This window comes from Aethina tumida, chromosome 4, assembly GCF_024364675.1.
Source record: "Aethina tumida isolate Nest 87 chromosome 4, icAetTumi1.1, whole genome shotgun sequence".
Lineage (NCBI taxonomy): Eukaryota > Metazoa > Arthropoda > Insecta > Coleoptera > Nitidulidae > Aethina > Aethina tumida.
The window spans coordinates 6,919,710-6,935,920 of NC_065438.1; the positions used below are offsets into that span (position 1 = coordinate 6,919,710).

The 16,211-nt window shown below is 25.6% G+C and overlaps 2 protein-coding genes across 3 annotated transcripts in view; one reads left to right on the forward strand and one right to left on the reverse strand.

Annotated features, from left to right (window-relative positions):
- The window catches only part of LOC109605786 (O-glucosyltransferase rumi homolog), a 37,984-nt gene that overhangs the window by 2,262 nt on the left and 19,511 nt on the right, over positions 1 to 16,211 (forward strand). The window lies entirely within an intron of this gene.
- LOC109605022 (uncharacterized) lies at positions 29 to 15,186 on the reverse strand. The gene is made up of 6 exons (XM_020021586.2): positions 15,076 to 15,186; positions 1,614 to 1,742; positions 1,163 to 1,399; positions 927 to 1,109; positions 657 to 872; positions 29 to 604 (listed from the first exon to the last, which is right to left on the reverse strand). The coding sequence occupies exons 2-6, from the start codon at positions 1,716 to 1,718 to the stop codon at positions 311 to 313; spliced, it is 1,035 nt and encodes a 344-aa protein (XP_019877145.1). The 5' UTR covers positions 1,719 to 1,742; positions 15,076 to 15,186; the 3' UTR covers positions 29 to 310.

Genomic DNA, 16,211 nt, shown 5'->3' on the forward strand with positions numbered 1-16,211 from the left:
TATAAGAGTGTTAAAGTAAAACTCAACATTTTTACTTAAGAAATATATTGATCAAATTTTAACAATAAAATAAATGTTACATGTGTTATTCCATTGCTAAAATCCAAGCATTTTCAAAAAACCTATAAATAAATAATCTTAGTGATGATTACAAAATAAATTACAATGAACGTCAGTCATAAATACGATTAATACTTACAAAACATTAAAATAACTTAATAATAGTTTTGAAATCATATAGTAAATTGTACTATTTTCCCTATATTGCATTCAATTATTGGCAAAATTAATTCTTAATTTAAGCTCCGATTTATAAGATACTCTCTAAATCGAAATTACTGTCGCTGGCGTACAAAAATTCATACATCGAAGCGGCCAAATCATCTATTTCGTCGTCCTTGTTCAACTTGGCCGCCTTGCCTTGCCTTCTAATCTCCACGTCGCCGTCGAAATCCTCATCGGAAACTCCGGAGTACTTTTCCCTCACATCCTTCATGATGCAAGCCTCCAATTTCTTGTGCTTGTAGCACTTGAAGAAGAACATGGGACGGATCAATTCCCTCGAGAGTGGTGACTTTTCTTTTTTCACTTCGGGGACGCATTGCTAAAAGATTATTTGTTAACGAGGTAATTTAAAAAATAACAAGTCGAGTTACCGAAAATTGTTGGCAGAAGCTGACGCCGTCCTGCATGTCTCTTTTTAGTTCGTCGCTCACTGGAAGGTTGCCGATTCTTTCGCTGATCTTTTCGAAGTTTGGTTCCAGATTTTCATCCAAATAGCCCAACTCCTGCATGACGCAGGTCACGTTTCTTACTCTACCGCTCATCCTCGATGTTAAAGCCTCCAGTTGGCCTCTGATATCCATGTCCCTCTACACAATTAATTGTTAATTTGAGGTGTTGAGGTTAATTTGATAAGTACTTACCGACATTCTGTGTCCGTAATAAGATTGTCCTACAATTGGGAAGCTGTAGGGGGAGAACGGAAGCTGCTGATATCCTGGGTACATAAGAGGATTGGGTTGGTATCCTTGGGGAGCGAAAGCTGGGCCGTAGAACCCTTGGTACGGCCTAAAGGCCGCCGCCCCTTGAGGTGGGAAAGTCGCACCCTAAATAAAGTACCATTGAGTGTGTACTCCAGGATAATTTTGAAGAAACTTACAGGTCTGTAGGCCAGAATGGCTTGGTGCAGCTTTTCGACGTCGAAGGACGGTGGGCCGCCGCTATAAAGGGCATTTTCTGGGAGTGTTCCTTCGTCTTGTGTTGGCGAAGGTGCCGGAGGCTGTGGCGGAGCCGGAGGTGCCGCCGGAGTCTCATACGCCGCACACTTAGCGCAAGCCAGTTTCATCTCTTTGCGTATCTGCTTCACCACTTCTGGGCCAAAGCAGCTCTCGTAAATCTGAAAGAACCAGTTGAATAAATTCGGGCAAATATGGGTCGAATGATCGTTATCGTCGAGGCAATAAAACGGCACCGTTCCATACAAGTTAGAAACGCAGAAAACAGGTTCCACGTTCCCATAAATATTTACGCGATGGAATCTATCCCGTTATCGAAATTCAAGTTATACGAATTCCCATCATAATATCGTCCAATTAAAAACCACTATTTACCTTCATCATCGCGTACTTCTTGATGAACCTGTCCTCGCTGCCTCCGAACGACGTAACGGTGCAGATCAGCGAAAACATCGCCGCCACCACAATAGCGAACTTCATTTTGATTTTTTGGGTGATCTGGTCCTGCAACAACAAAAGGAACTGGGTCAATGGGTGAAGTGCATGAATGAACGCTTATTAAATTTATCAATGGACTTAATTGTCTTATTGTTTGGTAAACATGACGGGTGTTTGTAAACAGTGAAAACGGCGACGCACGTTAATTATTAAAGAAAATTAAACTATTTTTTATGAATGAATTTTTACCACAATGAGAATTGTTTTAAATAAAATTCTGTTAAATAAGCATTAGATAGGTATCTTGAATTTTTCTAAAGGTCAATAAGGAAAGGAGCACCTCAAATTCTATCATCATTTATACCTAAATCAAGATAATTTCTACTTAAATTAACTGAATAACACTGTTTATCAGTCATCCTCATCATGTTGTGTCATGAACAACGATACAACCAGTTATTCATGGATTGTGGAATCGGTGAAGAGGAATCTGTATCAGTCATAGGAGACCTTATACTGTTCGTCAAAGACTGACTACTCCTCGAGAAGACCGACATTTGCTTCAGATGTCACTTCAAGAGGGAACAAGAATAGCTCTATAGTTAGGAAACCTTCACTTTATGGCCACAGGGACACATTTATCTACTAAAACCGTACGTAACAGACTTCATGAAGCCAATTTATATTCAAGACGTGTAGCTGTTGTTCTTGAATTGACTAGAGTACACAGGAGAATGAGAAGAAACTTCGCTAAAGAACACATTAACTGGAACATGAACCTATGGAGTCAGGTTCTCTTTACAGATGAATCCAGGTTTTGTTTAAGATCAAATAATGCACGACAAAGAGTCTATAGTCGCAGAAGAGAACGATTTTTGAATACAACTGTGTCTGAGATAAGAGCTTTTGGAGGAGGGTCTGCAATGGTATAACTTCAAACCACATACAATCCTTCACGTCTTGGGAAACGGTTCCTTAAGGACCAGGCAATACATTGACGATATTCTACAACCTATTGTGTTACCTTTCATGAATCAGTATGGATCAAATTTTACTTTACAAGAAAATAATGCAAAACACACTGCCAGAGTTTCTTCGAAGATCATAATTTGGGGATTATGGAGTGGCCAGCAAATAGTCCTGATATGAATCCGATAGAACATCTTTGGGATGTTCTAGGACGACTCATAAGAAATCTGGAACCCGCAAATAACCTTCAAGAATTAGCTCAACAGCTTCAGAAAGAAGGGAACAATGTACTCCAATCCAATTTTTCGACATTTTATAATGTTAAATTCTCTAAAATTTATTATTTAGATGTTTTTATATGGGTGTTAGCTACAAATGATCAAAATTTCAAATATATTTATAAGTTGCACACACATTAATAGAATATTACTCATCAAAACTGGTACGTTTGCAGAATGGAACCGTCAAAATTAACATGGGAATAAGTGAAATTCGAAATTCGACCGTCCATAACCGTGTACCCTAAAAACATATCACCTGCAACAATCAAACATGCCTTAATGGGGCATGTTAACACGTTATAACAGTAAAATTATACGTGTCGAATGCAAGGAAATGATTTCGCTTTGTCCGTACATATTTTGCACTTACAGTTTCAGTAGTGCCACTTGGACATACGGTCTCTTGTTGGTATTTAATCATTGCACGCGAGATTGCTGGTAGGAATGTAAATTTAAAAAAATGTTAATCAGGTATATTTATATCGAAATTTCGCATGTATATGTTCCACATATTATCGACGATAATTCAATAATATTTAATAGCCATTTCCTGTCTGACATAAACAGTTATTAAATAATTAATGGTGTTTATTTACTGGCCAATTTAATATTTGTAAACTTATCTGCATATCCACGCTAAACACAGGCAGTAACAAGCGTCGTTAGGTAGTACATTCTCTCCTTTCTTGTGGTGGTACTAAAAAGACCACACAACGATGGGAATATGGATAATATCTTGTTTCTTGTTCAAATTGTTTAAATAGCAAAAATTCAAACGAATCATTATATGACACGCTTTTAAAATGCTAAAGCAAGATTTAAGTATACATTAGTACAAATTCTTGCATAATAAAGCTATAAAATAAAAATAAATAGAAATAATAACGTGAATTTTTACAGAAAGAAAAATGAGTCCATCAATAAATTTATCCAAAATTTTTAACTAAATTTATTCAGATTTTATGCTCATTAATAAATATGTTGTAATTTGATTTAACTTATTTATATGTTATATTTATTATATATTATATTTAATTTGGTTTAATAAATGAAATATCGAATATAAACTGTTAATTACAATTTTATTCTTTTAGTATATTATTATATATACTATATTCATTAATAAAACTTTTAAACAATCTTTGTTTTTTCTTGAAATATGAATATTAAATATATTCCTGTATCTTAAAATATTAAAAAAAGATTTTATAAACAAGAACAGTAAAAATTCTTGTATTAAAAAGCTGTAACAAATAAATAATGAAAAATGTTACATTATCAAAAATATAAATTTCAAAAAATATAAAAATGAAAAAATTCATCAATAAATTTAACCATAAATGTGAACTAAATTTACTGCGATTTTATGCTGTAATTTGATTTAACTCTAAATTAATTATAAAATTATTACTCTAATAGTTATTTATATATGATATATTTTGTATTAAATAAATGAAGTATCGAATATAAACGCATAAACTGTTAATTACAATTTAATTCTTGTCATATATTATTTTTATATTCTATATTCAATAATAAAAATTGATAATTTTTAACCAAATTTTCTAAAATCCCCGAATATTCTTTGTTTTTTCTTGAAATATGAATATTAACAGTTCAATTATAATATTTGTTATTAAAATTAATCTACGTTAAAATAAGAAAGAAAAATGATACATTATCAAATATATTAATCATTAGAAAAATAAAAACTATAAAAATAATTATAGAAAAAAATAATGACTACATCAATAAATTCATCCATAAATTTCAAGTAAATTTGTTCTGATTTTATGCTATTATTATTTTTTCTTGAAATATGAATATTAATACAGTTCAGTATATAATATTTGTTATTAAAATTAATCTACGTTAAAAAAAGAAAGATAAATGATACATTATTAAAAATATTAATCATAAAAAATATAAGAACTATAAAAATAATTATAGAAAAAAATAATGACCACATCAATAAATTTATCCATAAATTTCAAGTAAATTTGTTCCGATTTTATGCTATTATTAATAATGATTTAGTAATTTGATTTAACTGTACATTAATTATAAAATTATTACTATAATAATTATTTATATATGATATATTTTGGATTAATAAATTAAATAACGAATATAAAAGCATAAACTGTTAATTACAATTTTGTTCTTGTCGTTCTTTATTCTGTTATATATTCAATAATAAAAATTAATAATTTTTAAACAAATTTTCTAAAATCTCCGAATATCCTTTTTCTTTCTTGAAATATGAATATTAATACAGTTCAGTATATAATATTTGTTATTAAAATTAATCTACGTTAAAATAAGAAAGATAAATGACACATTATCAAAAATATTAATCATAAAAAATATAAAAACGATAAAAATAATTATAGAAAAAAATATTGACACATCAATAAACTTATCCATAAATTTCAAGTAAATTTGTTCTGATTTTATGCTATTATTAATAATGATTTAGTAATTTGATTTAACTGTAAATTAATAATAAAATTATTACTATAATAATTATATTATTATAAAACGCATAAACTGTTAATTGTAATTTTATACTTATCGTATAATATTTTTATATACTATATTCATTAATAAAATTTGATAACTTTTAAACAAATTTTCTAAAATCTTTAAATATCCTTTGTTTTTTCTTGAAATATGAATATTAAATAAATTCCAGTATATAATATTTGTTATTAAATAAAAAATCTTAAAAATTGGAGAGTATTTTTAAAAAAGATTTTATGAACAAAAATAATATTTGGCAATAAAAATTCTTGTATAAAAAAGCTGTAACATAAATATGAACGGAAAAAATAATATAATTTTTTTCAAGAAAGTTAAATATTACATTATGAAAAATATAAATCTTTAAAAATATAAAAACGGTAAAATTAATTATTTCAAGTAAATTTATTCTGATTTTATGCTATTACTAATAATGATGTAGTTATTTGATTTAACTGTAAATTAATTACAAAATTATTACTATAATAATTATTTATATATCACATATTATGGTTTAATAAATGAAATATCGAACACAAAAACTGTTAATTAGAACTTAATTCTTGTCATATATTATTTTTATATGCTATATTGAATAATAAAAGTTGATGATAATAATTTTCTAAAATGTCTCCATTAAAATCTTTAATTTGATCATTATATATAACTAAATTAACTTCCTTTAAAATAAATATATATTTAAACTGTTTAAAATAGAGGAAACATCTTAATAAATAAACTGTTTTTTAAGAAGATGATTAAGCAAACAATATAATAAAGTCATTATTTTTTAACACTTTAATTGTCCCGAATTTAATGATGCGTCCACAATTTAATATCATTTTCCTGTCGACTTTTTGACACATTTCGTGGTTCATCGACATTCCAATTTATCTTTTACAGTTACAATCTACTCGTGCCGAAGAAAAACTGACTTTTGATCTAATTGGAGGCGTAAAAAGTGCACCAAACATGATACTTGTAAGTACAAGACCTCCGGAATCAATCAATAGATTTGGTGCAACAAAGGCGTTATCGCACTAACAATGTGCCCATTAACTTTGTTTTATATCAATGGATAAAAAACATGATGATATACGGTATTTTCAAACAATATTTCACATAGTTACGTGCGAAAACGATGAATAGGCAATAAGTTGGAATTAATCACCTTTGTGATGATAATGATAAATTGATCCTCGACGGGTTGAACGGTAGTTCATTTGAGCACAGTTAACAATTATCATTATATTGTCAATCCTGTATCACATTCCACATCAGTGGTAACAATTATTACGGGTTCTGGACGTGAATTGATCGGGTTTCGTTTTAGATGCTAAACACACCGATGGTCTTCGATCTTCTGCTCAAATTAGTGGGTTGTTTTTATTTATCCATCTTTACCGTTACGCACTTTTATAATTTTAATGTTTGCATACAAATTCACGACGTTTCCATTAATGTTACAAGGACAAACGGGTTTCGATTTGAGTCAGGTTTGTCGCCTAATCAGACGTTGACGTCTTCGGGATGCGATGCTGCATGTACCGAGAGGCCCGTGTGATTTTGCGCCCGTTACATTTATATTCGACCTCGCTTGACCCTGCGGCCGTCCATTGAAAAATCGACGGAAACCGTAAATTCCCATTTCGTAATCAATTTACGAGTGGGGAGGCGTTGGGAAGAGATTTTTTGATTTGTCGCCGACAAATGACCGGTTAATTTCACGTGCAATCAACCGGACGGACGTTTTACGACGGTGTCGTGTGGCGTTCGTCTCGCCGAGGATCGCGTTTTGTGTGAGGAATTTTTTAATTTTCGCCTGGACGTTTGGCGTAATTGGTTCGGTCAGCAGTCAGGTGCGACGCGACGGACGATTGGAAGAAATTTATTATTGGAATTGGCTGACATGATTTGCGAGATTATGAAATTTACTATAATTGGATTAGGAAAAAAGTGTGAAAATTTATATTTATTTTAAAATAAGTACAGGAAATCAATTTTATGGCCAATTTTTGGAGTTTTTGCCTAACAGGACACTGAAGGATTTCTTTGTGTTGAGCTACTGCCCATGAATTTATTTTGTGAATAGTTTTTATATATCTTTTTGCCAACTAAACCTGATTTTAAAATAAACTAAAGACATTAAGAAATCTAGATAATAAACTACTAATTTCTTAAGATAATAATTATTAAATAAAACCACAAAAAATATTTTTATTTGCCAGTTTAAGCAATATATTTGGGCAATGAGCTTACCTGCAATATTGCTAAGAATTTACTAATTAATAGTCAACTATGGAAATCAGTTTTATGGTTAATTTTTGGAATTTTTACCTAACAAGAAACTGAAAAATTGAAGTTATTGCCAAGGATTTTATTATGTGAAGAGTTATTATATATTTTTTATTAACGAAAGAAACATAGTTATTGTTTTATTAATAATAGAAAATTTATATTTATTAAAAAAATCAGAAAACCAATTTTTCTGCCAATTGTTTGGAAAGAGTACTCTGAAGTTTGCTTTGTGTTCTTGCTCATACATATTTTTTGCGAAAATTAATTGTTATTATTTAAAAAAAAATTGTTGACAAACAAATAAATGAAAAGGTGTAAAGAGCAATATTCTTAAAAATTAATAATTACTATTCAAAATTGTAGAAATCAATGTTATGGTCAATTTTTGGAGTTTTTGACCAACAGGAGACTGAAAGATTGCTTCGTTTAAGTTCTTTCCCATGAATTTAATTTGTGAAGAATTTTTATGTATATTTCTGTAAACGGGAGGTGATTTTAAAATAAACTAAAGACATTAAGAAATTTAGATGATGAACTGCAATTTTCTTAAGACATTAATAATTATTAAACTAAACTACAAAATTGTTTTCATTCACCAGTTTAAACAACTTATTATATTTAAATTTCTATAAATTACAACAATAAAAATAAATTATTGTGTTTGTAACAACAGAAAGTTTACATTTATTTAAAATAAAATACAGAAAACTAATTTTCTGCCAATTATTTGAAAAGAGTACTCTGAAGTTTGTTTTGTGTTAAATTCTTGCTCATAAATATTTTTGGTGAAGATTTATTTTCGTTATTTTAAAGGGAATTTGTTGACAAATAAGCGAACGAAAAGGTTTAAAGAGATTAACTGCAATATTCTTAAAAATAAATAATTAATAGTCAAAATTGTCGAAATTAATGTTACGGTCAATTTTTGGAGTTTTTGCCTTACAGGAGATTGAAAGATTGCTTCGTATTAAGTTCTTTCCCATGAATTTAATTTGTGAAGAATTTTTATATATTTTTTTGTAAGAAAAAGTTGATTTTGAAATAAACTAAAGACATTAAGAGATTTAGATGATGAACTGCAATTTTCTTAAAACATTAATAATTATTAAACTAAACTACAAAAAATGTTTTCATTCACCAATTTAAACAACTTATTATATTTAAATTTCTATAAATTACAACAATAAAAATAAATTATTGTGTTAGTAATAATAGAAAATTTATATTTATTTAAAAAAAAAAAACAGAAAACCAATTTTCTGCCAATTATTTGTAAAGAGTACTCTGAAGTTTGCTTTATGTTAAGTACTTGCTCATAAATATTTTTGGTGAAGATTTATTGTCATTATTTTAAAAGAAAATTGTTAACAGGTAAATGAACGAAAAGGTTTAAAGAGATTAACTGCAATATTTTTAAAAATAAATAATTAGTAGTTAAAATTGTCGAAATCAATGATATGGTCAATTTTTGGAGTTTTTGCCTTACAGGAGACTGAAAGATTGCTTCGTATTAAATTCTTCCCCATGAATTTAATTTATAACGAATTTTTATATATTTTTTTGTAAACGAAAGATGATTTTCAAATAAACTAAAGACATTAAGAGATTTAGATGATGAACTGCAATTTTCTTAAGACATTAATAATTATTAAACTAAACTACAAAAAATGTGTTTATTCACCACTTTAAACAACTTATTATATTTAAATTTCTATAAATTACAACAATAGAAATAAATTATTGTGTTAGTAATAATAAAAAATTTATATTTATTAAAAAAAAAACAAAAAATCAATTTTCTGCCAATTATTTGGAAAGAGTACTCCGAAGTTGACTTTGTGCTAAGTTCTTGCACATAAATATTTTTGGTGAATATTTATTGTCATTATTTTAAAAGAAAATTATTGACAAATAAATTAACGAAAAGGTTTAAAGAGATTAACTGCAATATTCTTAAAAATTAATAATTACTAGTCAAAATTGCAGAAATCAATGTTATGGTTACAGTAGACTGAAAGATTGCTTCCCTATGAATTTAATTTGTAAAGATTTTTTATATATTTTTTTTGTAAACGAAAGCTGATTTTAAAAGAAACTAAAGACATTAAGAGATTTAGATGATGAACTGCAATTTTCTTAAGACATTAATAATTATTAAACTAAACTACAAAAAATGTGTTTATTCACCACTTTAAACAACTTATTATATTTAAATTTCTATAAATTACAACAATAAAAATAAATTATTATGTTAGTAATAATAAAAAATTTATTTAAAAAGAAAACACAGAAAACCAATTTTATTGCCAATTATTTGTAACTTTGAAGTTAACTTTTTGTTAATTTCTTGGTCACAAATATTTTTGGTGAAGATTTATTTTCGTTATGTTAAAGGAAGGTCGTTGACAAATAAATGGACGACAAGAGATTAATTACTGTATTCTTAAGAATTTACTAATTATTAGTCAAAACTGTACAATATCTTTTTGTTAACCTGTTTAAACATTTTTGTTTTGCGAAAAATACAACAAAACATTATTTTTTTTAATAATTGAACATATATAATTGTTTCAACAAAAGTAAGTTGGTTCTTCACAAATAATTGAACGAAAAAGTTTGAAGAGATTAACAGTATTGTTTTAAAGGATTTACTAATTATGAATCAAAACTGTAAATCATCTTTTTATTTGTCTATTTAAACATCATTAAATTTTATTCATAATTGAACATATATATTTATTTTAATAAAAGTAGTAAACATCTAAGAGTGTCTACAAAAGCAAAAATATAAATTTACTCAAATTGAGTTATTATGTGAATAATATTGATCATTTTCATGAAAACAAATAAACAAACGACATTAAAGACTTAGATGGATTAACAGCAATTTTCATAAGATAATAATTGTCAAAGAAAACTGTAAAATTCTTTTTATTAGCTGGTTTCAACAGCTTTTTTTATTAAGCCTCCAGAAAAAAACACAATAAAACATTGTTTTATGTTTTTACAGTAAATAAATTGTTCTAAAAAAGGATAGATTAAGTCACACGAAAATCCTGCAGTAATAGGATCATTGAACTGTATCCAAGTTCCAATGCTCCTTAAACCATCAACCAAAACAATGGTGTGGATAATTAGAAAATGTTAAATTTCCTTTTTTAAGTTTATCTTCATATGACTTACGGTAACATAATTGCATACCATATTATAACTCCATTCCATTTTTCTCGTGGTAATTGACATTTCAATTCCATCCTGCTTCATGTATAAATTACTCATCGTACTTATGTTATCCCATTCGATATATTGACTTATCAACGTCAAATTTTAAATGTGATATGTGAGTTCATTTAATTTAAATATGACGGTACTTTTTAAATCAATTAATTGCGCAGGATGATATGGACTTAAGTAAGCAAATAAGTAACGTGGGACGAATGTAATTATTAGTTAAAGAAGTAATTAAATCTTTGATGGACGGTCGTCTAGTCTCGTAAAAAGGGGGGCAAGTCCAATTGGAAATGCAAATTACAAGAATTAGATTAGAGCTTGCAGCTTTGCTAATTGGGCTCGTATTTAATTATAATTGGCATTTTAGCACAAAGCACAAAATGGACACTTCTTTTAAAACGGGTTAACACACCGAAAAAACTAATTTGCATGAATTGTTACTATTGTTCTCGTAATCAATTCAAAGATTAGTATCGTGTTAGGCCAACTTTAGCTATTTTGAATAGTAATTGTTCGTCAAGTTAATGAATTGATGTTAAAAAATAATTGTACAATAATGTCTGTGTGTCAAAACGTTCAACGAATATTAATTAAAAATTTCCCCGTCCATTTACAGACACAATTGTTCTAAGATTTAATTGAAGTGCACGTAAGTTACAGTAAATATAAAACACCAGCTCTGTATCAAAGTTATTTGCTTTGCAAATTTTGACATCTTCTTAATATCCGCATCAAAAAGGAGACGCAATTATTGTTCTCCTGTTTTTTCTCTCGACCGCAAACTCACGTAAGGCCGTTGTTTCCATTTTTTCTCTTCGGCAACTTTGCCATATTCATTCCCACATTTAAAATGTAGAAGAAATTATTGTTCGATCACGAGTGTGTATTCTTGTGTTAGTACAATGGGTTCAGTCATTACTTGAAGTACAGTTACATACTTGACTCGTGTTTTTATTAATTTGGTTTTACTTTCTTGAGGAAATATTTAATTTGTTTACGTAATGAAGATGGTTAATATTATTCACGTTTAGTTAAACAAAAATATCATAAAAAATCGGGTATTAAATATAAATAAATAAGATTATAATTTAAAAAGTATCTTAAAAACGATTAATTTATACAAAATGTATAAAAATTAGTTTAATTTTAAAATTTATATGATTTATTCAGAAAATAACCATAAGAATATTCAAATATTAAAAAATATTTTATTATTTAATTTTCTTGTTTTTTGTTATATCAAATTTAAAGTTGGTAATATTCAACTTCTGATTTATTAAAACAAAATAAAATTATTATAAATTTTTCTTAATAACTGAAAAATGTAAATTTTATATATTTTCAATTATTATCATAAATATTTTTATAAATATTCTCTCTCTCGTTTGTAAAAAAAATTCTCTAAAATATTAAATTAATACAAAAATTGGGTATTAAAATATAAATAAATATAAGGTAATTTAAAAAAATGATTCATTTTTACAAAATATATAAAAATAATTATAATTTTAAAATTTATACGTTTTATTTTGAAAATAATCATAATAATAATTAAATATATTTTATTATTTAACTTTATGGTTTTTTGAAATTTAAGTCTGTAATTTAAAAGGTAATTTTAAAAAAATGATTAATTTATTCAAAATATATAAAAATTAGTTTGATTTTAAAGTTTATACGATTTATTTTGTAAATATTCACAAAAATGTTTAAATATATTTTAATAAAAATATTTTGTTATTTAATTTTCTGGTCTTTTGAGATAACAAGATTTAAACTTGATAATATTTTTTTGATTTATTGTAAAATTCATTTAAATTTTACTTAAAAACATAAATTTTGTATATTTTCAATAATTATTAAAACATTTTTAAAAAAATTTCAAAAAGAGTACAATTCGTTTGTCAAAAAGTTTTTTAATTCCATAAAATGTGAAAATAATATAAAATTTAAGGTAATAAAATATAAATAAATATATTATAAGTTGATAATTTAAAAAATGATTTTAAATAATTATTTTATAATTATTGTAATCTATTTATATTGTAATCTATTTATATATATATATATATATATATATATATATATATATATATATATATATTAATACCTTAATTTTTGTATTATTTTCATATTTTATAGAATTTCATTTTTGACAAATGAATTGTTTTTTTTTTTGAATTTTTTTATTTAATATTTATTATAAATATTGAAAATATATAAAACTTATATTTTTAAGTAAAATTTAAAACAATGTTTCAAAAAACTAGAAATATTATTATAATTATTTAAAAATTAAATTAAATTTTATATAAATTAATCAGTTTTTAAGTGGGTAATTTAAAAGATAACTTAAAAAATGGTTAATGATTATTTATTTTTTTTTTTAAATATTCTTTAAAATTTTACTTAAAAATGTAAATTTTATGTATTTTCAATAATTATTACAAATATGTTTAAAAAAAATTTCAAAAAAAGAACAAAATGTTTTTAATTCTATAAAAATATGAAAATAATACAAAAATTAAGGTTTTAAAATATAAATAAATATATTATAAGTTGATAATTTAAAAGATAATTTAAAAAATTATATATTTTTAAAAAATATATAAAAATTAGTTTAATTTTAAAATGTATACGTTTTATTCTGTAAATAGTCATAATAATATTTAAATATATTTTAATAAAAATTGTATTATTTAACTTTCTAGTTTTTTAAAATATTAAAATTTAGTTGGTAATATTCAAGTTTTGATTTATTAAAATCAATAAAATTGCTTTAAATTTTACTTAACTTAAAAATATAAATTTTATATATTTTTATTAATTATCATATATATTTTTATAAAGACTTTCAAAAGAAAAACAATTCGTTTGTCAAAAGTTTTTTAATTCTGTAAAATATGAAATTAATACAAAAATTGGATATTAAAATATAAATAAAGATTTTACAAAATGATTAATTTAAATTTACTCTATAAATATTCACAAGAACATTTAAATATATTTTAATAAAAATATTTTATTATTTAATTTTCTTGTATTTTTTTGAGATATTAAAATTCAAAGTCGGCAAAGAAATTGAATTCTGACTTATTAAAGCAAACTAAAATTGTTATAAATTTTAATTGATAACTTAAAAATATAAATTTTATATATTTCCAGAAATTATTATAAATAATTGTGTAAAAATGCCCAAAAAAAAATAAACAATTCATTTTTCAAAATGTATTAATGTATGAAATTCACATAAAAATTAAGGTATTAAAATTTAAATAAATGTTTTAGTTTTTAGTTTAAAAGATAACTTAAAAAATTATTAATATAGACAAAGTATATAAAAATTAGTTTAATAATAAATTTTAATAAAAATAATTTATTATTTAATTTTCTTGTTTTTCGAGATATCGAAATTTAAAGTTGGTAATATTTCTATTTCTTTTTAATTGTAAACTTTACTTAACAACTTAGAAATATAAATTTGATATATAATAATAATTGTGATAAATATTTTTTTAAAATTCTCAAAAAATCAAATTAACAGAAAAAATAAGATATTAAAATATAAATAAATGTATTAAAAGATAACTTAAAAAATTGTTAGTTTAAACAAAATATTCAAAAATTAGTTCAATTTTTAAATTTATACGACTTATTCTGTAAATAATCATTAGAATATTTAAATATATTTTAATAACAATATTTTATTATTTAATTTTTTTGTTTTTTGAGATATCAAAAAAAAACAATTCGTTTCCCAAAAAGTTTTTATAAAATATAAATAAATAAATTATAATTATAAACGAAAACATATTTACAATATATATTATTGTAGTATTAAGGGAAATAATAATATGTAATAATTAATATGTAATATAAAATATCCAACTAATTTACATTTTTCTGTTTAAAATTTATTAAATTAAAATATAATTAATTTGAATTTAATATAAAAGAACTCAATTATAAAATCTATAAATTTATTTACATTTTAACATATCATATTTTACATTTTTAATATTAAATTAATATTTTAAATAATATGTATTATCTTATAATTGATTTAGAATACATTTTTTAGATAAATATAGACTTACTGTTTATTGTAGTGCTTTTTCGAAAATTCACCGTCCACCAAAATGTTGTTAACCTGCGCGTGCCAATTAAAGAAACGGTAACGACCGGTACGAACGTCTCTCAAACCGCAGACGCGCCGAAGACTCACGGAGGATCCGCCGTCCATCCGTCCTTTATACCTTGCCACCACTTCGTGGGCCGCCGCATCGGCAGGAACGCGATTGCCGGGGCGTCGCGCCGGGTGCGTAACCTCTTCTTCGCTCATCTCGCGGCCGCAGCCGCTGCCACTGTCAAGTTCACGATCGCCGGATGCACTTTTACCAGACGCTACGCATCTCGCCGGATCGCATCTACTTGCGATTAGCTCTTATTAAAACGCGACACGAATACTTTTATACATTTAAATTGCTCTGATAGATCCTATTATCGTTTTAAATTCGGTTCCTTTTGTTTTATTTCTTTGGTTGCCTTACATTCTTGACATTCTTCAATTTCCTGCCGTACTTTAAACTATTCACGTTATCGAGATTCTTGAAAATTCTTATGAATTTCAATATTCTTAAAATTTCTAAAATTCTTTAGATTTATATGTCCTTCTAATAATTTATCTTTTTTATATTCTTAAATATTTTCACATATTTTAAATTGTTGAGATTTTAGTGATTCACAAGATTATTGAAAATATATGTTTAGATTCGTGAAATACTTTGGTATCTTCCGGACTCTTAAGATTCTTCATTCAATAAGATTTCTTAGATTATGATTTTCTTTAATTTCTGGAGATTTTTTAAATCATAAGATTTTCGATATTTTTTATATTCTCTCTATACATTATTAAGCATCTTGATATATGTTTCTAGGGATTCTCTATACTTGAAAGTCTTTTACCTTCATTGTATGGTATTGATAGATTATTGAGATTTCAATGATTCTCAAGATTATTGATAATAATTAGATTTATAAATTTTTTTAAAATTATTCTTTAAGACTAAGATTTTTTAGATTATAATATTCTTTAAATTCTGCAGTTTCAGATTCTCAACAATTTTTAGGTTTTTGTTATTTTTTATAATATATTCTCTATACATTCTGAATCTTGAAATACCTTTCTTTAATCTTGAGATTCTTTAGGACGTGTAGATCTTCATGAAATATT

Excerpts from the sequence above, each read along its gene's own strand:
- LOC109605022 (XM_020021586.2), bottom strand. The coding sequence starts at position 1,718 with ATGAAGTTCGCTATTGTGGTGGCGGCGATGTTTTCGCTGATCTGCACC. Across the intron at positions 873-926 it reads ATTACGGACACAGAATGTCG|AGGGACATGGATATCAGAGG; the intron begins GTAAGTACTTAT and ends TTAATTGTGTAG. Across the intron at positions 605-656 it reads GCTTCTGCCAACAATTTTCG|CAATGCGTCCCCGAAGTGAA; the intron begins GTAACTCGACTT and ends ATAATCTTTTAG.